Below are 24,735 nucleotides of genomic sequence, written 5' to 3'. Positions count from 1 at the left end.
AAATGGCGATTTCTCGCACTGAAAGATAGACTCGATAGAAAAGTGTTCACGGTACAAGATCAAAGTGTAGTATCTGTTCTTCAGATGCTGCACTTCTATTTCTTGTTCTCTTTCGGTGGAGGAGAAATCCTTCACGACTGAGACAATTTTTATTTTTGTACCTTTTCCCCACGTTAAAAAACGACCCTGGTGTCTAACTCTGTCCCGTGGGGAGGCATAGTAAATAGGTACATTAAAATTAGATACTTGTACAGTGTAGTCAAGATATTAAAAAATGAAAATATCGAAAAAAGGTTATATTGTACGAATCTGTTTTGGACTGAAGATCTCCGAAAAAAAAAAGTCACTTAATTTGATCGAGTAGATTTTTTTTTTTTTTTTTTACAGCAGAAGAACACGTTTTTATGAGAGCGCATTGAAGTCAGCCATTACGAAATTTGTTGAACTCGCAAAAGAGAGATAACTTCGTGTAAAGCGCCGATACTCCCTCCCCATCTTTAATACTAGCTTTTCTTCCTAAAAATCGAACCTTTTGCAATGCTCGGTATCATAATATTTTTTTTGTTTTTTGCTGTAAAAAAAAAAAACTACTTGATGAAATTAAGTGAAATTTTTTTTTTCGGAGAACTTCGTTCCATAACGGATACGAACAATATAATCTTTTTTTTATATTTTCATTTTTTAATGTCTTCATTAAACTGTACCAGTACCAAAAATGAAATAACAACGTGAAAAAGAAAAATAATAAATAACGGACGGTTTTAGGAGATTATTGAAATTATTACTATTTTATTTTTATTTTTTATTTTTTTTGTTATCTGGTCGTATATTTCATTTCCGCTTAGTTAAGAAAAGATGTAGTTAAGAAAGAACGCTAAAAAAGTGTTTATACAAAAAGGTTCATTTTTTTACTTAATTTTAAACGGGGGGGGGGTAAATGTAAACTTTAACGGTGTTATTAATTTTTCTTTCTTTTGTTTTTTTTCTTTTTTGTTTATTTTTCTTCCGTTTCTTTCTTTGTTAAATTTCTTTCTTCCTTTTCTTTACTCTTCAAGCAACGGCAACCACCAAAACTTGTCGCAAGAATTCTGAAATAAATTAAAACAGAATACAGTGAAAAGATATGCTAAGTTTGGTAATTAACGGGGGAGACAACTCAATTCGAACTACCGAGATCAAAATCGATATAGGGCTACTTTCTAGGCATTCAGATATATTTCTCGTTGTTGCATGATTTCCGCTGTTTTCTAGACGGTGATAGATGATTTGGCGTTCCCGACGAAAATCTTCCAAGAGATATTTATATATAATATTATAATAATTTTTTTTTACTATCTATTATAAACTAGCAGGGGTACCCGGCGTTGCCCAGGAGTGGAAAAGTTTTCTGGTAAGTAAGAGCAACGGAACCTTAAATATTTTTTAAATTAACTAATCCTCTAAAATATTTTTTCAATCAACTAACCCTTTAAAAGTTTTTTTCTTTTAATTAACTAACCCTCTAAAAAATGAAAATAGCAGCAAGTACCCGAAGGATCATTTCTTACTAAATTTTTCATAAGGAGAGGGTCGGGCGAACAATAAATCAATCCCAGTGTTACGAAGCTGTATCCACGCAAACAAAAAGAACACAATGGGAAATCCCGGGATTTAGAACGACCTATATCCATGACGTCAATCGGTCATGGGTCAGACCAAAACCAGCAAAAGGGCAATAAATTAACATTGATCTTCTCATATTGTTGGATGTGAAACCTGTGTATTTGGCAAAATAAAAACACACAAGTACAATATCAGTTTTTACATTTCGTAAATATTAAACTTTATTTCCGAAATAATGCGTGCACACAAATATATCCCACATAAAATTTAATAAGCAAATATATTGTTCGATGCCAAACCTGTGTATTTGCAGCATTAAGAATTGATTATATAATGTTATAAATTGAATTAAAAAAATAAAATTTAATTCTGCAATATTTTAAGTTATAAATTTATTATATTTTTTACTAGAATATCTTGTTCTTTTCTTTTCCAGTTTTAACAACTAGTCCTTTACTTTTCCATGTTTAAGCTTAACCATATTAGTTTTCATGCTCGCATTTTTCTATTGTAATAGAAGTTTACATTATATAATCAATTCTTAATGCTGCAATATTTTAAGTTATAAAGTTATTATATCTTTTACTAGAATATCTTGTCCTTTCTTTTCCAGTTTTAACAACTACTCCTTTACTTTTCCATGTTTAAGCTTAACCATATTACTTTTGATGCTCGCATTTTTCTATTGTAATATAAGTTTACATTATATAATCAATTCTTAATGCTGCAATAGTTTAAGTTATAAATTTATTATATTTTTTACTAGAATATCTTGTCTTTTTCTTTTCCAGTTTTAACAACTACTCCTTTATTTTTCCATGTTTAAGCTTAACCATATTACTTTTGATGCTCGCATTTTTCTATTGTAATATAAGTTTACATTATATAATCAATTCTTAATGCCGTAATATTTTAAGTTATAAACTTATTATATTTTTTACTAGAATATCTTGTCTTTTTCTTTTCCAGTTTTAACAACTAGTCCTTTACTTTTCCATGTTTAAGCTTAACCATATTATTTTTGATGCTCGCATTTTTCTATTGCAATTCATTTTTCCAGGCTTCCAGTAATTCACTTGTTATTTGGTTAGTTTCAGTCTTATTTTTTGCCCCCCCATAAACATAGCACACACATATTTAATAACAATGTTCGATACTCGTCTGCTTTCAATAAGATCTCCTGAATTATCTCCCTTTAGTGCTTTCATTCTCTCTGTTTCACTTGTTACTTCTCTTTTCGCGAAAGCAGTGAATAAGTAGCGGTGAATTGGTAGCAACAGTAGTCGCTGAAGCAACGTGGTTACTATGGAAGCCAGTCATAAAAAACGTAGCTCACCTCCTTATTCACAATATAGCCGAGAAAGTGATCTAAAACTTTAATAATTTATTGAGATTGTCGGACTTCCTCATCTTGGTTGTTATCGTCACAACGTTTCGGCCGTTTTGTCCTCCAGCCTTCATCAGGTGTTTTGTATCGAACTGGGGAACCGTTTGTTAGGAGTCTCGAAACCAACCCTTTATTATTATTACGGGGGTACCGTGTTCGGACTCCAGCTAGGCTCTGGGACATAGTTGCTGATTCTCACTTTTGAATGTTACTTTTTCACTGCCTTCGTTCAGGATTGAACTCAGCACCATTGGGTAACTGTAAACTTTGATACAACGTCTAGGACCACTCTGCCATATGTCACTAGGACAATCTCGATAAATGAAAACACCTCATCTCAAATATACAGACAATTACTACTTTAATAATTGTTTGAAATTTGGTCACGAAATGATTAAGTAGTGGCGATTTAAAGCACGTCTAAACGACTAACACTTATACTCAACCATATATTCAAACATGGCCGTGTACTATATTATAAAAAGAAATGTGCCTATGTATGTGCATGAGAGAGAGAGAGAGAGAGAGAGAGAGAGTGAGTGAGTGTGTGTGTGTGTGTGTGCGTGTTTGTGTGCGTGTGTGTGTGTGTGCGTGTTTGTGTTTGTGTTTATTTACGTACTCGAAACGGCTGGGCCGTTGGATTTATTTGCTTCCCCACTGAGCAAATTAGGCACAAGGCCGTTTTTTAATGTGGAGAGGGGGGGAGATAAAAGGGGGACCAGCTCCCGAGAGGTGGGAAATTGGAGCTGGATAGTAACTGTGGTCTGTAGGGTGATCCCTATATTGACCAAGTTCAGATATATGGTCTTTGCTAGTCATAGCTTGCAGCATCTGTCGGAACAAATACTACACTTTGATCTTGTCTTCCGTGCCGCCGAAACGGCTGGGCCGATTTTAATGAAATTTCATACGCATATAAATTATCACCGCACAAGCACAAAGGCCCGGCATATAAAATCAACAGCAGGTTCTTTGATATGACAGGGACGCCTTCGAAATGAATGCTTCTGTTTAAAGCACAATTGAAACATATGTTACTATTCGTTTTAAACTTAAAAGTCAGGAAATTATCACCGCACAAGCACAAAAGCTCGACATATAAAATCAATAGCAAGTTCTTTGATATGGCAGAGGCGCGTATGAAATGAGAGAGTTGTGATTTCAAAAGTAACAAAAAAATTGTGTTTGCGTGCATGCATCAGATAGAATCGAACCCTGTGATGGATCTAAAAAATTAAAACAAATATAGCAGAAACGGATAGCTATAGATAGATAGATAGATAGATACAAAAATAGACAGTTAGATAAATAGATAAATAAATAGATAGATAGATAGATAGATAGATAGATAGATGGATAACACTTCGAACTAACCATCGGAAACTGTTCTGTCTTCTGAGAACCAGTCATCTACAGGACTTTTATAGAAAAACTAACCATCGGAAACTGTTCTATCTACTGAGAACCAGTCACCTCAGACACTTGTGTAGAACGACTAACCATCGGAAACTGGTCTGTCTACTGAGAACAACTCAGCTCCAGGACTTGTATAGAACAACTATCCATCGGAAACTGTTCGGTATACTGAGGACCAGTACCCTCCAGAACATGTATAGAACAACTAACCATCGGAAACTGGTCTGTCTACTGAGAACCAGTCATCTACGGGAGTTTATAGAAGAACGAACGATCGGAAACTGTACTGTCTACTCAGCACCAGTGGCGTCCAGGACTTGTATAGAACAACTATGCATCGTAAACTGTTCTGTTTACTGAGGAGAGGACCAGTCGCCCCAGGACTTGTATAGAACAACTAACCATCGGAAACTGTTCTGTCTACTGAGAACCAGTCATCTAACGGACTTTTATAGAAGAACTAACGATCGGAAACTGCTCTGCCTACTGAGAACCACCCACCTCTCGGACTTGTATAGAACAACTAACCATCGGAAAATGTTCTGTCTACTGAGAATCACTCACCTTCAGAACTGGGATATAAAAACTATCCATCGTAAACTGTTCTGTCTTCTGAGTGCCAGTCGCCTCCAGGACATGTAGAGGACAACTAACAGTCGGAAACTGCTCTTTCTATTGAGAACCAGTCACCTCCAGGACTTGTGTAGAACAACTAACATGTGGAGAAAGAAGTGGCTTACCGTTAAAGCGCCTGCGCGTTTGTGCCTGAAGAGCACAAATTGAGAATCAAGATAGAGCCCGCATACGTTTATGTGGAAAAAAGTCTCGTGGAATCTCGTGGAATCTCGGAGAATCTCGTACCCTTATTCCATAAATAACGAGGAAAGGAAAGCGGGAGGACAGACGATTTTTATTTACTAAAGCGAACGAACGTATGTAAAAGAAGAGGTAGAAGTAAAGAGTGTGTTCTGAACGAAACAAACAACGACTTGGTTGAAAGTGGAGTTGTAACGAACACAAGCTATTTCGGCATGATATCAGCATTTGACCCCAAGCTAATTCCCCTGTTTGATGGCAGGAATGGGTGGAAAAAGCAGAATTAATATGTCAGCTCAGTGGGGTGAAGCGTATGGAATGCGTGGTCCCAATGCGCCTCACTGGGGGAGCATATGCTGTATACCAGCAGTTGACTGATGAGAAGAAAACAGATTTTGCCTGCATCAAGCGCGCCCTTTTTACAGCATTTGCGGTAGATCCAGTTACTGCATGGAAGGAATTCATGGTCCAAAACTTACATCCCGGGGAAACGGTGGGTGTGTATCTGGCTGAGCTAAAAAATCTATCAGTCTTTTTTGGAGGGATGTCAGACAAAGGCTTGGCGTGCGCCTTTGTTGCAGGATTACCTAAGAGTGTGGAAGATCTGCTCCGCGCCTCATCCCAAGATGACGAGATGGACATATCAGAAGTATTGGCGTGGGCACGAGCAATACTAAAGAAAAGCCCTAACACTATAGACCAAGTGGCAGCTGTACAAGCATCACAGGTTGGATTGCAGGACATGGGCGCAGCTACAACCTGCAATAAGTGTTGAGGACCCAACCATTTGGCCCGTGATTGTCTTTCGTCACGTCAACCAACTCGGAAACTTGACGGGCCGCAGTGCTACAAGTGCAGAAAACGTGGACACCTGGCCCACACCTGTCCGGGAAACGGGCAAGGGGAAGAAGCTACAGCGTCAGTCTTCTCCCCAGATCGTCATTGAGCAGGGCGCTACCCACTGTAAGTATAAACATTAATGGAAGCAAACGCATCGCGCTTGTGGACACTGGGTGCACCCAGACTCTCGTAAGCAAGATATGCTGTGCCACTTGGAAAGCAGCGAGAAGGTTCACTAGCCTCTCGTGGGGTGAGCATTATCTGCACAAGCATAAACGACGGGTCTGCAGTAGCCGTGCGAGCCCTGGTGGTGGAAGGAGAGCTTCTCGGGTACGACCTACTCCTGGGTATGGACTTGATTACACAACTGTGTGGAATTACTGTGGACAGAACCGGCAAGGTACAGTTCTCCCGATGTGAGGAACATGTTTGTGCTGCCATAACTCTCGACGAGCCTGACTTTCATGCAGAGTATGACAGAAACACCAATGCATGGACGGCGTCTTGGAAGTGGTCAAACGATCAGCCACCAATATCCTTGCGAAACCGGTTATTGGAATATCCCCCACCCATGTGGCTAAGGAAACAGTATGAAGAAGAACTGCAAACGTGGATCGACAATGGCTGGCTTCTTCCATACCCAGAGGATGAGCTTGGCCCCCCACGAGGGCTGATTCCCTTGATGGCCGTCGTACAAGAGACCTAACAAAAGGTCCGCCCCATCCTAGACTACCGTGATCTCAATGAGCATGTCGACCCATATACGGCAAGGGCTGATGTGTGTGCACTAAAATTAAGGGAGTGGCGACAGCAGGGATCGAACGTGGCAACTCTGGACCTACGCAGGGCCTATGAGAAGAAATTGTGGCCATTTCAGACTGTGGAAATTCGAGGAACCCGATATTGTCTAACCAGGCTAGGGTTCGGTTTAAATGTGGCCCCAGGCATTATGACAGCAATCATGCATGCTATCCGGCAGCAAGATGAGGCAGTGCAACAGGCAACATCCTCATACATCGATGATATATTCGTCAATGAGAGCCTCATGTCAGCGCAATCGGTTAGAATGCACTTTGAGAGCTTTGGACTAACATGTAAGGAACCAGAGCGTCTGTGCGATGGAGCAAAAGTGATCGGCCTGCACGTGCGCAATAGCAAGGAGTGATTTGTTGGAGAAGAGGAAGTCGCGTCCCCAAGGTCCCATCAAACATAACTCGACGAACAGTGTTTTCGCTTTGTGGAAAGATGGTAGGCCTGTGTGCGGTTGGCTCAGGATGGCCGTGCCAGCCATAAAAAGACGTGCAGCAGCCGTGTCGTCGGGATGGGACGATGCAATACACGCTGACAGACTGTGTCCAGAGTGACCAGTGATGACCACGTTCAGGGAAAGTGGTGCGTCAGCGGGAATGAGTTCCCAGTCCGGGCGGATGCTAGTTCACTGGCCCTTGGAGTTGCCCTTGCAGTTAATGATTCCATTATTGAAGATGCCTGTTGGCTTCGGCCAGAGAATGATTTGAGGCACATAAACCTGGCCGAACTTGATGCCACATTGAAGGGCGTTAACTTGGCGCTTCAATGGCAAGCCAAGGTTCTACATATCATGACTGACTCGGCATGCACTCATCGGTGGATAACCGATGCATTAAGTGGAAGAGAACGGCTGACGACACGAGCATCGAGTGAGATATTAATTCGAAGACGGCTTGCCACCTTGGTCGACACCATCACAGAGTACGACCTGACCGTGGACGTAGTGCTGATCAGGTCTGCGCTCAACAGAGCAGATGCTTTGACAAGAATCCCTTAACGATGGCTTCTGGCTGGTGCTCGGAGTGATTCTGATAATCTGCAAAACACATGTGCAGCAGTTGTGTGTAATGTGGATGCAGCACGCATCATGGACATTCATCGACAGTGTGGACATCCTGGCATCAAGCGGACACTGTACTTTGTCAAGATGATTGATACAGGAGTAGATAAAAAAAAGATATCCGAAGAGTGGTGGAAAGTTGCGAGGCCTGCCAATCCATCGACCCAGCTCCAGCACGATGGAAGAAAGGGGAGTTGGGAGTGAGTGGTAAGTGGCAGAGAGTGGGCATGGACATCACACACTACGGTGGCAACCACTTCCTTACCCTCATCGATTGTGGGCCTACACGTTTCGCAGTCTGGAGATTCCTCGGGTGCCAGGACTCTTGCAACATTATTTGCCAGCTGTCATCCGTGTTCTGTGAAGGAAGTGCGCCCGATGAAGTGCTGACGGACAACGACCCAGCCTTTTGCAGCCATCAGATGAGGCAGTTCTTACAAGAATAGGGTGTGCGGCTGCAGCTTAGATACGCTTATGTGCCTTCTGGCAATTGTATAGCTGAGAGAAGCCATCGCAGCATCAAAACAATTGCAGCCAGGAAGCAGTGCACCATCGCAGAAGCTGTGTACTGGTAGAATCTCATGCCAAAGGATGGCGTCTCTCCAGGAACGGAGCCTGCAAACGCAATCTATCAGTACCGTGTCCGAGAAAAAGGAATCCACCACGATACAACGGTGGCCACTGAGATAGAATGGAATTGATATGTCAAAGGGGATGCTGTCTGGGTGAAGCCGCCAGGAAACCGATGTACTGACAAGTATAAACGGGGTACAGTGACCGATGTGGTGAGTCAGCAGTGTGTCCAGATTGATGGCGTACCCCGTCACGTAAGGGACCTACGACCGGCGACACATGTACCACCTCCAGTGACTCTGATATAAGTAGCCTCCACGGAGATGAAGCCTTCCCCGACCATCAGGCGGTGGATGAGAGCGCACGCAAAGACGAGAGCAGCACTGTCCCCATTCGCAGAAGCACCCGACGGCGGCGATCGCCACCCCCTACCGTCTCTGTGATCATGAGATCAGGGGGGAGTGTAGAGAAAGAAGTGGCTTACCATTACAGCGGCTGCGCGTTTGTGCCTGCAGAGCACAAATTGAGAATCAAAATGGCGCCTCCATGCTTTAATGTAGAAAAAAGTCTCGTGGAATCTCAGAATCTCGGAGAATCCCGTAACCTGATTCCATAAATAACGAGGAAAGCAAAGCAAGAGGACAGACGATTTATAGTCACTAAAGCAAACAGACGTGCGTAAAAGTAGAGGTAAAAGAAAAGAGTGTGGTGAACGAAACAGACAACGACTCGGTTAAAGAACACATGTGTAGAACAACTGACCATAGGAAACTGTTCTGTCTACTGAGGACTACTCATCTACAGAATTGAGTGGACAACTAACCATCAGAAACTGTTCTGTCTACTGAGGACCACTCATCTCCCGGACTTGTGTAGAACAACTAACCATCGGAAACTGTTCTGTTTACTGAGGACCAGTCCCCTACAGCACTTTTATAGAACAAATAACCATCGGAAAATGTTCTGTCTACTAAGAACCACTCAGTTCTAGGACTTTTATAGAACAACTATGCATCGTAAACTGTTCTATCAACTAAGGACCAGTCGCCTCCAGGACTTGTATAGAACAACTAACACCTGGAAACTGTTGTGTCTATTGAGAACCAGTCACCTAAGGCACTTGTATAGAACACTTTACCATCGGAAACTCTTCTGTCTACTGAGAACAACTCACCTCCAGGACCTGTATAGAACAACTAACCATCGGAAACTATTCTGTCTACTGAGGACCGCTTATCTACAGGACTTGTGTAGAAACATTAACAATCGGAAACTGTTCTGTCTACTGAGGACCACTCATCTAACGGACTTGTATAGAACAACTAACCATCGGAAACAGTTCTGTCTACTAAGAATCACTTACCTCCAGGACTTGTATAGAACAACAATCCATGGTAAACTGTTTTGTCTACTGAGGACCAGTTGCCTTCAGGACGTGTATAGACCAACAAACCATCGGAAACTATTCTGTCTACTGAGGATTAGTCATCTACAGGACTTGTGTAGAACAACTAACCATCGGAAACTGTTCTGTCTACTGAGAACCAGTCACCTCCTAAACTTGTGTAGAACAACTAACCATCGAAAACTTTTCTATCTACTGAGAAACAGTCACCTAAGCCACTTGTGTAGAACAACTAACCATCGGCAACTGTTCTGTCTACTATGCAAGGTAAACTGTTCTGTCTATGGACGACTAGTCGCCTCCAGGACTTGTACAGAACAACTAACCGAGAACCACTAATCTACAGGACTTGTGTGGAACAACTAACCATCGGAAACTGGTCTGTCTACTGAGGACCAGTCGCCTCAAGGACTTGTATAGAACAACTAACCATCGGAAACTCATCTACAGGACTTGTGTGGAACAACTAACCATCTTAAACTGAGCTTACTTCTGAGGAACACTCATCGACAGGACTTGTGTAGAACAACTAACCATCCGAACAGTTAACAATCGGAAAGTGTTATGTCTACTGAGCACAACTCATCTACAGGCCTTGTGTAGCACAGTTAATCATCGGAAACTGTTCTCTCAACTGTGGAACACTCATCTACAAGACTTGTGTCGAACAACTAACCATCGGAAACTGTTCTGTCGACTGAAAACCACTCATTTCCAGAAATTGTATAGAACAACTAACCATCGAATACTGTTCTTTCTTCTGAGAACCAGTCACCTAAGAACAACTAATTATCGGAAACTGTTCAGTCTACTACGAACCACTCATCTGCAAGACTTTTGTAGAACAACTAATCATCGGAAACTGTTCTGTCCTCGTAGGACCACCCATCTACAGGACTTGTGTAGAACAACTAACCATCGGAAACAGTTTTGTCTACTGAGGACCACACCTCTACAGGGCTTTTGCAGAAAAACTAACCATCAGAAACTGTTTGTCTACTGAAAAGGACTAATCTACAGGGTTTGTGCAGAAAAACTAACCATCGGAAACTGTTCTGTCTACTGAGAACCACTAATCTGCAGGACTTGTGTAGCACAACTAACCATCGGAAACTCTTCTGTCTACGGAGGATTACCAATATACATGAGTTATGTAGAACAACTAACCATCGCTCTACTGAGAACTAGTCATCTACATGAGTTTTATAGACTAACTAACGATCGGAAACTGTTCTGTCTACTTAGAACTACTTACCTCCAGTCATTGTATAGAACCACTAACCATCGGAAACTGTTCTGGCTACTGAGAACCGGTCAGTGCCAGGACTTGTGTAGAACAACTAACCATCGAAAACTGTTCTATCTCCTGAGAACCAGTCACTTTAGGCAATTGCGTAACACAACTTACCATCGGTAAATGTTCTGTCTACTAAGAACCACTTTCCTCCAGGACTATTATAGAACAACTATCCATGGTAAACTGTTCTGCCTACTGAGGACCAGTCGCTTCCACGACTTGTACAGAACGAATAACCATTGGAAACTCTTCTATCTACTTAGAACCATCAACAGGGCTTTTGTAGAACAACTATCCATCGTAAACGGTTCTGTCTACTGAAGACCAGTAACCTCCAGGACTTGTATAGAACAACTAACCATCGGAAACTGTTCTGTCTACGGAGAACCACTCATCTACAGGACTCGTGTGGAAGAACTAACCATCTGAAACTGTTCTGTCTGCTCAGGAACACTCCTCAACAGGACTTGTGTAGAACAACTAACCATCGAAAACTGTTCTGTCTACTGAGAACCACTAATCTAAAGGACCAGTGTAGAACAACTAACCATCGGAAACTGTTCTGTCTACTGAGGAGCACCAATCTACAGGACTTGTGTAGAAAAACTAACCATCGGAACCTGGTCTGGCTACTGAGGACCAGTCTCCTCCAGGACTTGTATAGAACAACTAACTATCGGAAACTGTTCTGTCTACTTGGGCCACTCACCTCCAGGACTTGTATAGAACAAATAACCACCTGAAACTGTTCTGTCTATTGAGAACCACTTATCTACAATGACTTGTGCAGAACAACTAACCACCGGAAGCTGTTCTGTATACTGAGGACCACCCATCTACATGACTTGTGAAGAACAACTATCCATCGTAAAAAATGCTGTCTACTGAGGACCAGTAACCTCCAGGACCTGTAAAGAACAACTAACCATCGAAAACTGTTCTATCTACTGAGAAACAGTCATCTACAGGACTTTTATAGAATACCTTACCATCGGCAACTTTTCTGTCTACTGAGAACAACTCAACTCCAGACATTGTATAGAATAACTAATCATCGGAAATTGTTGTTTCTACTTAGAACCAGAAACCTCGAGAATTTGTGTAGAACAAGTAACCATCGAACACTGTTCTATCTTCTGAGAACCAGTCACCTAAGGCACTTGTTTAGCACAACTAATCATCGGAAACTGTTCTGTCTACTGAGAACCACTCATCCACAGGACTAGTGTGGATCAACTAACCATAGGAAACTGTTCTGCCTACTGAGGACCACTCATCTACAGGACTTGTGTAGAACAACAAACCATCGGAAACTATTCTGTCTACTAAGAACCACTTTCCTCCAGGACTTTTATAAAAAAATATCCATGGTAAACTCTACTGTACAGAATGACTAACCACCGGAAACTATTCTGTCTACTCAAGACCAGTAACCTCCAGGAGTTGTGTATAACAACTAACCATCGGAAACTGTTCTGTCTACTGAAAACCACTCATCTACAGGACTTGTGTAGAATAACTAACCATCGGAAACTGTTCTGTCTACTGAGAACCACTCATCTACAGGACTTGTGTAGAACAACTGACCATCAGAAACTGTTCTGTCTACTGAGGAACACTCATTTACAGGACTTGTGTAGAACAACTAACCATCGGAAACTATCCTGTCTACTAAGAACCACTTACTTCCAGGACATTCATAGAACACCTATCCATGGTAAACTATTATGTCTACTGAGGACAACCAATCTACAGGACCTGTGTATAACAACTAACCCTCTGGAACTGTTCTGTTCACTGAGGACCACACATCTACAGGACATGTGTAGTACAACTAAACATCGGACACTGTTCTGTCTACTGAGAACCAGTAAACTACAGGATTTTATACAATAGCTAACGATCGGAAACTGTTCTGTCTACTGAGAAGAACTTACCTGCAGGACTTGTATAGAAAAAGTACCCATATGAAACTGTTCGATCTACTGAGAACCAGTCACCTTCAGGACTTGTGTAGAACAACAAACCATTGAAAACTGTTCTGCTAAGGACGACTTTTATAGAACACCTATAAATAGTAAATTGTTCTGTCTACTGAGCACCACCTACCTGCAGGATTTGTGCAGAAAAACTAACCATCGGAAACTGTTCTGTCTACTGAGGACAACCCATCTACAGAACTTGTGTAGAACAACTAACCATCGGAAACTCTTCTGTTTACTAAGGACCACTCATCTACAAGACATGTAAAACAACTAACAATCGGAAACTGTTCTGTCTACTGAGGACCACTCATCTACAGGACTTGTGGAACAACTAATCATCGGAATCTGTTCTGTCTACGGAGGAGCACTCATTTACAGGACTTGTGGAACAACTAACCATCGGAATCTGTTCTGTCTATTGAGGACCAGTCGCCTCCAGAACATGTGTAGAACAACTAACCATCGGAAACTGCTCTGTCTACTGAAGACCACTCATTTACAAGACTTGTGTATAACAACAAACTATCGGAAACTGTTTTGTCTACTGAGAACCACCCATCTACAGGACTTGTGTAGAACAACTTACCATCGGAAACTGTTTTGTCTACTGAAAACTACCCATCTACAGGACTTGTGCAGAACAACTAACCATCGGAAACTGGTCTGTCTACTGAGGACCAGTCGCCTCCAGGACTTGTATAGAACAACAAACAATCGGAAACTGTTCTGTCTACTGACGACCACTCATCTACAGGACTTGTGTAGAACAACTAACCATCGGAAACTGTTCTGTCTACTGAGAACCACCCATCTACAGGACTTGTGCAGAACAACTAACTATCGGAAACTGGTCTGTCTACTGAGGACCAGTCGCCTCCATGACTTGTATAGACCAGCTAACCATCGGAAACTGTTCTGTCTACTGAGGACCACTCATCTACAGGACTTGTGTAGAACAACTAACCATCGGAAACAGTTCTGTCTACTGAGAACCACCCATCTACAGGACTTGTGTAGAACAACTAACCACCGCAAACTGTTCACTCTACTGAGCACCACTCATCTACAGGACTTGTATAGAACAACTATCCATCGTAAACTGTTCTGTCTACGTAGGACCAGTCGCATCAAGGACTTGTATAGAGAACTAACCATCAAATCCTCTTCGGTCTACTGAGAACCAGTCACCTCCAGGACTTGTGTAGAACAACTAACCATCGGAAACTGTTCTTCCTACTGAGGACCACCCATCAACAGGGCTTGTGTAGAAAAACTAACCATCGGAAACAGTTCTGTCTACTGAGAATACATCATCTACAGGACCAGTGTAGAAAAACTAACCATCTGAAACTGTTCTGCCTACTGAGGACACTCATCTACAGGACTTGTGTAGAACAAGTAACCATCGGAAATTTTTCTGTCTACTGAGGACCACTCATCTACAGGACTTGTGTAGAACAACTAACCATCGGAAACTGTTCTGTCTACTGAGTACCGCCCATCTACAGGACTCGTGCAGAAGAACTAACCATCCGAAACTGTTCACTCTACTGAGCACCACTCATCTACAGGACTTGTATAGAACAACTATCCATCGTAAACTATTCTGTCTACTCAAGACCAGTAACCTCCAGGAGTTGTGTATAACAACTAACCATCGGAAACTGTTCTGTCTACTGAAAACCACTCATCTACAGGACTTGTGTAGAATAACTAACCATCGGAAACTGTTCTGTCTACTGAGAACCACTCATCTACAGGACTTGTGTAGAACAACTGACCATCAGAAACTGTTCTGTCTACTGAGGAACACTCATTTACAGGACTTGTGTAGAACAACTAACCATCGGAAACTATCCTGTCTACTAAGAACCACTTACTTCCAGGACATTCATAGAACACCTATCCATGGTAAACTATTATGTCTACTGAGGACAACCAATCTACAGGACCTGTGTATAACAACTAACCCTCTGGAACTGTTCTGTTCACTGAGGACCACACATCTACAGGACATGTGTAGTACAACTAAACATCGGACACTGTTCTGTCTACTGAGAACCAGTAAACTACAGGATTTTATACAATAGCTAACGATCGGAAACTGTTCTGTCTACTGAGAAGAACTTACCTGCAGGACTTGTATAGAAAAAGTACCCATATGAAACTGTTCGATCTACTGAGAACCAGTCACCTTCAGGACTTGTGTAGAACAACAAACCATTGAAAACTGTTCTGCTAAGGACGACTTTTATAGAACACCTATAAATAGTAAATTGTTCTGTCTACTGAGCACCACCTACCTGCAGGATTTGTGCAGAAAAACTAACCATCGGAAACTGTTCTGTCTACTGAGGACAACCCATCTACAGAACTTGTGTAGAACAACTAACCATCGGAAACTCTTCTGTTTACTAAGGACCACTCATCTACAAGACATGTAAAACAACTAACAATCGGAAACTGTTCTGTCTACTGAGGACCACTCATCTACAGGACTTGTGGAACAACTAATCATCGGAATCTGTTCTGTCTACGGAGGAGCACTCATTTACAGGACTTGTGGAACAACTAACCATCGGAATCTGTTCTGTCTATTGAGGACCAGTCGCCTCCAGAACATGTGTAGAACAACTAACCATCGGAAACTGCTCTGTCTACTGAAGACCACTCATTTACAAGACTTGTGTATAACAACAAACTATCGGAAACTGTTTTGTCTACTGAGAACCACCCATCTACAGGACTTGTGTAGAACAACTTACCATCAGAAACTGTTTTGTCTACTGAAAACTACCCATCTACAGGACTTGTGCAGAACAACTAACCATCGGAAACTGGTCTGTCTACTGAGGACCAGTCGCCTCCAGGACTTGTATAGAACAACAAACAATCGGAAACTGTTCTGTCTACTGACGACCACTCATCTACAGGACTTGTGTAGAACAACTAACCATCGGAAACTGTTCTGTCTACTGAGAACCACCCATCTACAGGACTTGTGCAGAACAACTAACTATCGGAAACTGGTCTGTCTACTGAGGACCAGTCGCCTCCATGACTTGTATAGACCAGCTAACCATCGGAAACTGTTCTGTCTACTGAGGACCACTCATCTACGGGACTTGTGTAGAACAACTAACCATCGGAAACAGTTCTGTCTACTGAGAACCACCCATCTACAGGACTTGTGTAGAACAACTAACCACCGCAAACTGTTCACTCTACTGAGCACCACTCATCTACAGGACTTGTATAGAACAACTATCCATCGTAAACTGTTCTGTCTACGTAGGACCAGTCGCATCAAGGACTTGTATAGAGAACTAACCATCAAATCCTCTTCGGTCTACTGAGAACCAGTCACCTCCAGGACTTGTGTAGAACAACTAACCATCGGAAACTGTTCTTCCTACTGAGGACCACCCATCAACAGGGCTTGTGTAGAAAAACTAACCATCGGAAACAGTTCTGTCTACTGAGAATACATCATCTACAGGACCAGTGTAGAAAAACTAACCATCTGAAACTGTTCTGCCTACTGAGGACACTCATCTACAGGACTTGTGTAGAACAAGTAACCATCGGAAATTTTTCTGTCTACTGAGGACCACTCATCTACAGGACTTGTGTAGAACAACTAACCATCGGAAACTGTTCTGTCTACTGAGTACCGCCCATCTACAGGACTCGTGCAGAAGAACTAACCATCCGAAACTGTTCTGTCTACTGAGGAACACTAATGTACAGGACTTGTATAGAACAACCAACCATCGGAAACTGTTCTGTCTACTGAGGACAACTCATCTACATAACTCGTGCAGAAGAACTAACCATCGGAATCTGTTCTGTGTACTGAGGACCAGTCGCCTCCAGGACTTGTGTAGAAAAGCGAACCATCGGAAACTGTTCTGTCTACTGAGAACCACCCATCTACAGGACTTAACTAACCATCAGAACTGTTCTGTCTACTAAGAACCACTCATCTACAGGACTTGTGTAGAACAACTTACCATCAGAAACTGTTCTGTCTACTGAGGACCACCCATCAACAGGGCTTGTGTAGAACAACAAACCATCGGAAACTGTTCTGTCTACCGAGAACCACTCATCTACAGGACTTGCGTAGAAAACTAACCATCGAAACTGTTCTGTCTACTGAGGAACAGTCGCCTTCAGGACTTGTATAGAACAACTACCCATCGGAAACTATTCTTTCTACTTAGGACCACTCATTTACAGGACTTGTGTATAACCACTAACAATCGGAAACTGGTCTGTCTACTGAGGACCACCCATCTACAAGAATTATGTAGAACAACTACCCATCGGAAACTGTTCTGTCTACTGAGAAACACTCATCTACAGGACTTGTGTATACCAACTAACTATCGGAAACTGTTCTTTCTACTGAGGAACACTCATCTACAGGACGTTTAAAGAACATCTAACCATCTGAACCTGTTCTGAAACTTAACATGGCATACAACAATAGATAAATAGGTAGATAGATAGATAGACAGATAGATAGATAGACAAATAGATAGATACATAGGCAAATAGGTTGATAGATAGACAGATAGATAGATAGATAGATAGATAGATAGACAAAGAGATAGATAGATAGATAGATAGATAGATAGATAAATAACACTTCGGACTTCTATTATCTGATCATAAAATCATTTTTTAATAGTGAAAACACAAAAAGACGAATACAGTTTTTGTACCCCCAAATAGGGAATGGCATATATATTTTGTTTAAAATATAATTATCCACTGACACGTGTTTTGTCCCACTCCGCATTTAGGTAAAAATACACTTACTTAAATACTATTGAATTAATTCAAAAAGTATCGCAAAAAAACAAAAAACAAAAACAATAACATCTACATAAAAATAAATGTGGCACATTCAGTCATGCAAGGTAACCTTGTGGTAGGGGGTACGCTTTTTACTATAGGGTCCTGATTTCGAATCTCGCTAGTTTCATCGCACTCTTATGAGTCGTAGACGACGGAACATGTGTCAGTGGATATTATATATATATATATATATATATGTGTGTGTGTGTGTGTGTGTGTGTGTGTGTGTGTGTGTGTGTGTTTCCACAGACAAACAACATAGCAGCCCACAAGAGCCATGACAGTCAACGAACCAGAAGTCGACGACTCGACTTTCGCCCTCATTTGGGCTCATCAGTAAGACACATCTGAACTCAGGATTCGAAACCCGGGCCTCTTGCATGCGAGGCAAGAACTCTACCCACTGAGCTGAATGACCGCGTCCCTTGTCGACGAATAAGTCCATTTCTCAGTCGGATTTTGGCGCCGTTAGCTTGATCTGTATTGGTTAATAGAATTTGTGTGCAGGACGTTTGCTCAGTTGATAGAGTGCTTGCCTCGAATGCAAGGGGTTCGGGTTTCGAATTTGTCTAACTGATGAGCCCAATCGAGAGAAAAACTCGAATCTTGGACTTCCCGTTCGTGTACTGTCATGGCTCTTGTGGGCTGCGACGTTGCTTGGTTGTGGAAATTGTTACATCTAATCTCTAGCATTCTGAAAATCCTACATATTTTTGTTTTTCAGAATGTTAGAGATCATATAGAATTATTTTCACAGCCAAACAACATCGCAGCCCGCAAGACCCATGGCAGCCAACGAACCGGAAATCGAAGACTCGAGTTTCGCCCTTATTTGGCTCATCAGTCAGACATATCTTAATTGTTCTTCGTATGGATTATTTGCTTAGTTGGCAGATTGTTTGCCTCGCATGCAAGAGGCTGAGGTTTCAAATCCCGGGCGAAGATATGTCTGACTGATGAGCCCAAATGAGGACGAAACTCGAGTCTTGGACTTTAGGTTCGTTGGCTGTCATGGCTATTGTGGGCTGCGATGTTGTTTGCCTGTGGAAATAAATGAATATATATATATATATGTATGTATATATATATATATATATATATATATATATATATATATATTATTTTAAAAATATAATTATCCACTGACACGTGTTTCGTCGTCTACGACTTATTAGTGAGATTCGAAATCGGGGCCCCACGGTAATTCTGATGAGTCGTAGACGACGAAACACGTGTCAGTGGATAATTATATTTTTAAAATAATATATATGCCGGTGCCAAGTTGGTTAAAGGGAAAATTATTCCCAACTCGGATTTACGTAAAAATGCACTTTCGTAAATAATTGAATTTATTCAAAACGTATCGTAAATAATTGAATTTATTCAAAACGTATCGCAAAAACAAAAACAAATAACACCCCCCACACACATACCCACACCCACACACACACAAACACACACACACACATACACACATATATATATATACGTTTTATTTTTTATTACCGTTTTTTTCCTGTTTAGTTACATTTTTGTTTCAGCTACACGACCGTTTTTTGGCCGTTATGTAGTCTCCCCACATTTTACAGAAAACTTCCTGTAAAGTCTGAGGAGGCTACATAACGGCCAAAAAACGGTCGTGTAGCTGAAACAAAAATTTAACTGAACAGGAAAAAAAACGGTAATAAAAAATAAAACGCATATTTGCTCTACAACAGTATTGAGCACTTTCTTCAGGTTTTTATTAATTACCATTTCTACTATATATATATATATATATATATATATATATATATATATATATATATATATATATAAATACATTTTATTTTTCAATTTAAACTGCTCAGCTCTATAATATAGATATATCTAAGGCTTTTGACAGGTATGGCATGAGGGTCTCCTCAGTAAAATCAGATCATACGGTATCACTGGTAGAATACTTAACATAATTAAATCCTTCTTAGATAAGAGAAAAATCCAGGTAGTCCTCGACGGTCGCACATCTAAACAATATGATATAAATGCGGGAGTGCCCCAGGGTTCTATCCTTGGACCTCTATTGTTCCTGATATTCATAAATGACCTCCCCGACAACATTGCCTCTGAGATGGGTATATATGCTGATGACACTACACTCTATGGCAGACACGACAGGAAGACGAATGAACACATTTCTAAAGAAATGGCAGAAACACTAGAGGAAGACCTCCAATCTGTAGTGGAATGGGGACAAAAGTGGTTGGTCGCGTTCAATGCTGCCAAGACTAAACTAGTTTCATTCAATAATTACAAGAAACCCTCTCTACCACCCATAGCAATGGCCAACGACTCTTTATCTAAGAGTCCATCTTTCAAACTCCTTGGCCTAACGTTCACAGGAAACATGAGTTGGAACAATTACATTGAAGGCATTGCCAGGGTCGCTGCAAGAAAGGTAGGCTCTCTCTACCGTGCTAGAAAACTACTAACACCCGAAAGTATCCTGTACCTCTATAAGGCCACCATTCGCCCATGTATGGAGTATTGCTGCCACATCTGGGCTGGTGCATCTGCTACTAGTCTCTCGCTCCTTGACAAGGTTCAAAAGAGAGTCGCAAACCTGATAGGCCCTGAACTAGCATCTAAGCTTCAGCCTCTGTCCCATCGACGAAATGTTGCATCCCTCTGCCTTTTCTACAAGTATTTTAGTGGTGAATGCTCTGACGAACTGCAATCACTTGTGCCCCCACGACGCGAGCACCCTCGACAAACCCGACAGGCTACTAGATCCCACCCCCACACTGTAGAGATCCCTAGATGTAAAAGATCTTTTTACTCCAATAGTTTCTTCCCCAGAACTTCAAAACTCTGGAATTCCATTCCAGGTCCCTGCTTCAACAACAGTACTGACGTGCAGAAGTTCAAGTGTAACGTGAACCGACACCTTGCTGCCCAAATCCCTACATAGTACCCCAGTAGTTGTTGCCCCTGTTAGTAGCCCCCTACACCAAAGTGGCAATTTGCCTTGTTTGGGGTGAAAATGTAATAAAAAAAAAAAATACTCACCAGCCAAGACGGTCTCCTGTTTCGATTATTTGTAGAGGAATTAATATTTTCGGGGTCTTGAACGTTCAAGTATACGTTTGAACTGCCTCATGAGTTGCAGGGTATTCGTGTGTCCTCCATAGGCAGATCGTGCGGGCTGACCATAGTCTGCACTGTCAGCACAAGCAGTGGAACAAAAAAGATCTATGAAGCAACATTCTGGTTTCCATGCGGCTCTAAGTGTAGCTAATGCCGATCGTGCGCCCCTCTGCTCAGTCCTGACACGACATAGGCGATGACAATCAGGATCATAAATACAACAATCTAACACCGATCGTGAGACCCTGTGTGCAGAGCTGGTAACACATTTGGTTGAACAGAAAAGATCGATGAAGCAACAATCCGGGCTCCCTGCTGCGCTAAGGGCAGCTAACGCCGACCGTGTGATCCTCTGCACAGAGACCACGTCCTCAGGGCTGGCAGTACATAGATCTGAACAATCTTGATTCACGATACAACAGTCCGGTGGCCCTGCTATTTTAGGGGCAGCTAACGCCGATCGTGTGACCCTCTGCACAGAGACCACGTCCTCAGGGCTGGCAGTACATAGATCTGAACAATCTTGATTCACGATACAACAGTCCGGTGGCCCTGCTATTTTAGGGGCAGCTAACGCCGATCGTGTGACCCTCTGCACAGAGACCACGTCCTCAGGGCTGGCAGTACATAGATCTGAACAATCTTGATTCACGATACAACAGTCCGGTGGCCCTGCTATTTTAGGGGCAGCTAACGCCGATCGTGTGACCCTCTGCACAGAGACCACGTCCTCAGGGCTGGCAGTACATAGATCTGAACAATCTTGATTCACGATACAACAGTCCGGTGGCCCTGCTATTTTAGAGGCAGCTAACGCCGATCGTGTGACCCTCTGCACAGAGACCACGTCCTCAGGGATGGCAGTACATAGATCTGAACAATCTTGATTCACGATACAACAGTCCGGTGGCCCTGCTATTTTAGGGGCAGCTAACGCCGATCGTGTGACCCTCTGCACAGAGACCACGTCCTCAGGGCTGGCAGTACATAGATCTGAACAATCTTGATTCACGATACAACAGTCCGGTGGCCCTGCTATTTTAGGGGCAGCTAACGCCGATCGTGTGACCCTCTGCACAGAGACCACGTCCTCAGGGCTGGCAGTACATAGATCTGAACAATCTTGATTCACGATACAACAGTCCGGTGGCCCTGCTATTTTAGGGGCAGCTAACGCCGATCGTGTGACCCTCTGCACAGAGACCACGTCCTCAGGGCTGGCAGTACATAGATCTGAACAATCTTGATTCACGATACAACAGTCCGGTGGCCCTGCTATTTTAGGGGCAGCTAACGCCGATCGTGTGACCCTCTGCACAGAGACCATGTCCTCAGGGCTGGCAGTACATAGATCTGAACAATCTTGATTCACGATACAACAGTCCGGTGGCCCTGCTATTTTAGGGGCAGCTAACGCCGATCGTGTGACCCTCTGCACAGAAACCACGTCCTCAGGGCTGGCAGTACATAGATCTGAACAATCTTGATTCACGATACAACAGTCCGGTGGCCCTGCTATTTTAGGGGCAGCTAACGCCGATCGTGTGACCCTCTGCACAGAGACCACGTCCTCAGGGCTGGCAGTACATAGATCTGAACAATCTTGATTCACGATACAACAGTCCGGTGGCCCTGCTATTTTAGGGGCAGCTAACGCCGATCGTGTGACCCTCTGCACAGAGACCATGTCCTCAGGGCTGGCAGTACATAGATCTGAACAATCTTGATTCACGATACAACAGTCCGGTGGCCCTGCTATTTTAGGGTCAGCTAACGCCGATCGTGTGACCCTCTGCACAGAGACCACGTCCTCAGGGCTGGCAGTACATAGATCTGAACAATCTTGATTCACGATACAACAGTCCGGTGGCCCTGCTATTTTAGGGGCAGCTAACGCCGATCGTGTGACCCTCTGCACAGAGACCACGTCCTCAGGGCTGGCAGTACATAGATCTGAACAATCTTGATTCACGATACAACAGTCCGGTGGCCCTGCTATTTTAGGGGTAGCTAACGCCGATCGTGTGACCCTCTGCACAGAGACCACGTCCTCAGGGCTGGCAGTACAAAGATCTGAACAATCTTGATTCACGATACAACAGTCCGGTTTCCCTGCTATTTTAGGGTCAGCTAACGCCGATCGTGTGACCCTCTGCACAGAGACCACGTCCTCAGGGCTGGCAGTACATAGATCTGAACAATCTTGATTCACGATACAACAGTCCGGTGGCCCTGCTATTTTAGGGGCAGCTAACGCCGATCGTGTGACCCTGTGTGCAGAGCTGGTAACACATTTGGTTGAACAGAAAAGATCGATTAAGCAACAATCCGGGCTCCCCGCTGATCCTTGAAAGGGATAGGTCATAATAGAAAAGAATGTTAAACAAATAACAAACTTCATTTTTTTTTTGTTTTTTTTTGTTGGTTTTTCTGTGTGTTTTGGAATCGTTATTAGTTTTAACCTTTGGAAGATGTTTCAATTGGCAATCACTTTTAAACTAACTTTCTTTTCTTATCGGAAGCTTAGTTTTAAGGTCTACGAAAGTGTGTCGCGTCTTTTAAACCATGAAAAAAAAATCGTGAGACATGGGATAAAGATAGAAAGGCGGTTACTTTTGACGTTTGCATGACAATATATCTTTCTTCATCCCCCCTTCCTCCTCTCTCCCCTCTCTCCCCCTCTCTCTCTCTCTCTCTCTATCTATCTATCTATCTATCTATCTATCTCTCTCGCTCCCTAGAATTCGCTTCTCTTAATCAACTTCAGTTGATTAATTGATTGTCCATCAATCCAACAAGGCCCGGAAATGGTACAGAGAGAGAGAGAGAGAGAGAGAGAGAGAGAGAGAGAGAGAGAGAGAGAGAGAGAAAGAGAGAGGTGGGAGAGAGAAGGGGGAGATGAAGAAAGTCTTTTAAACCATGAAAAAAAAGAAAAAATCGATGGGGAGGAGGTGGTGTCAGGCGGAGGGGGAGGGTGTCAAGAGCGATTTCTTGATAGGATTGGATATGTTACGGAGAGAGACAGAAAGGGAGCGAGAAAAAGAGAGAGATGGGATAGAGATAGAGAGGGGGTTCTTCTGACCATATGTCTCTCTTCATCTCTCCCTCTCTCTCCCTCTCTCTCTCTCGCTCCTCATAATTGATTATTACTACTCCATCAATCCAATGTATGCATATATATGTATGTATATATATATATATGTATATATATTTATATATATATATAAATTATTATAGTAGGTATTTATATATATATATAAATTATTATAGTAGGTAATTATATATATATATATATATATATATATATATGTATATATATATATATATATATATATATATATATATATATATATATATATATATAAATGTAAAGTTGGTTCGGTAAAAGCGCATACAACCATATTTCTACGTTACCAATTTAATTGAAATTTTCAGAAATTCTATTTTTAAAGTCAAGAAATGTTTTTATGTTATTAAAATAATTTAACATTGTGAATTATAAAAATATTAAATTAAATAAAAAATATTTTTCGTAACTGCGAGATTATCGCC

General features: G+C 42.1%; 1 protein-coding gene across 1 annotated transcript; it reads right to left on the bottom strand.

The window, feature by feature from the left end:
• Positions 1 to 759: 759 nt before the first annotated feature.
• On the bottom strand, positions 760 to 23,794 carry LOC145270617 (uncharacterized). The gene is made up of 2 exons (XM_080126245.1): positions 21,106 to 23,794; positions 760 to 1,088 (listed from the first exon to the last, which is right to left on the bottom strand). Exon 1 carries the CDS (start codon positions 23,582 to 23,584, stop codon positions 21,146 to 21,148), a length of 2,439 nt encoding a protein of 812 aa, XP_079982371.1. The 5' UTR covers positions 23,585 to 23,794; the 3' UTR covers positions 760 to 1,088; positions 21,106 to 21,145.
• Between the last annotated feature and the right edge of the window lie 941 nt (positions 23,795 to 24,735).

This window comes from Euprymna scolopes, chromosome 46, assembly GCF_053919585.1.
Source record: "Euprymna scolopes isolate OS-2025 chromosome 46, ASM5391958v1, whole genome shotgun sequence".
Classification (NCBI taxonomy): domain Eukaryota; kingdom Metazoa; phylum Mollusca; class Cephalopoda; order Sepiida; family Sepiolidae; genus Euprymna; species Euprymna scolopes.
Note: the sequence above shows the minus strand (reverse complement) of the source record. Positions and strands in the feature narration are given on the sequence as shown.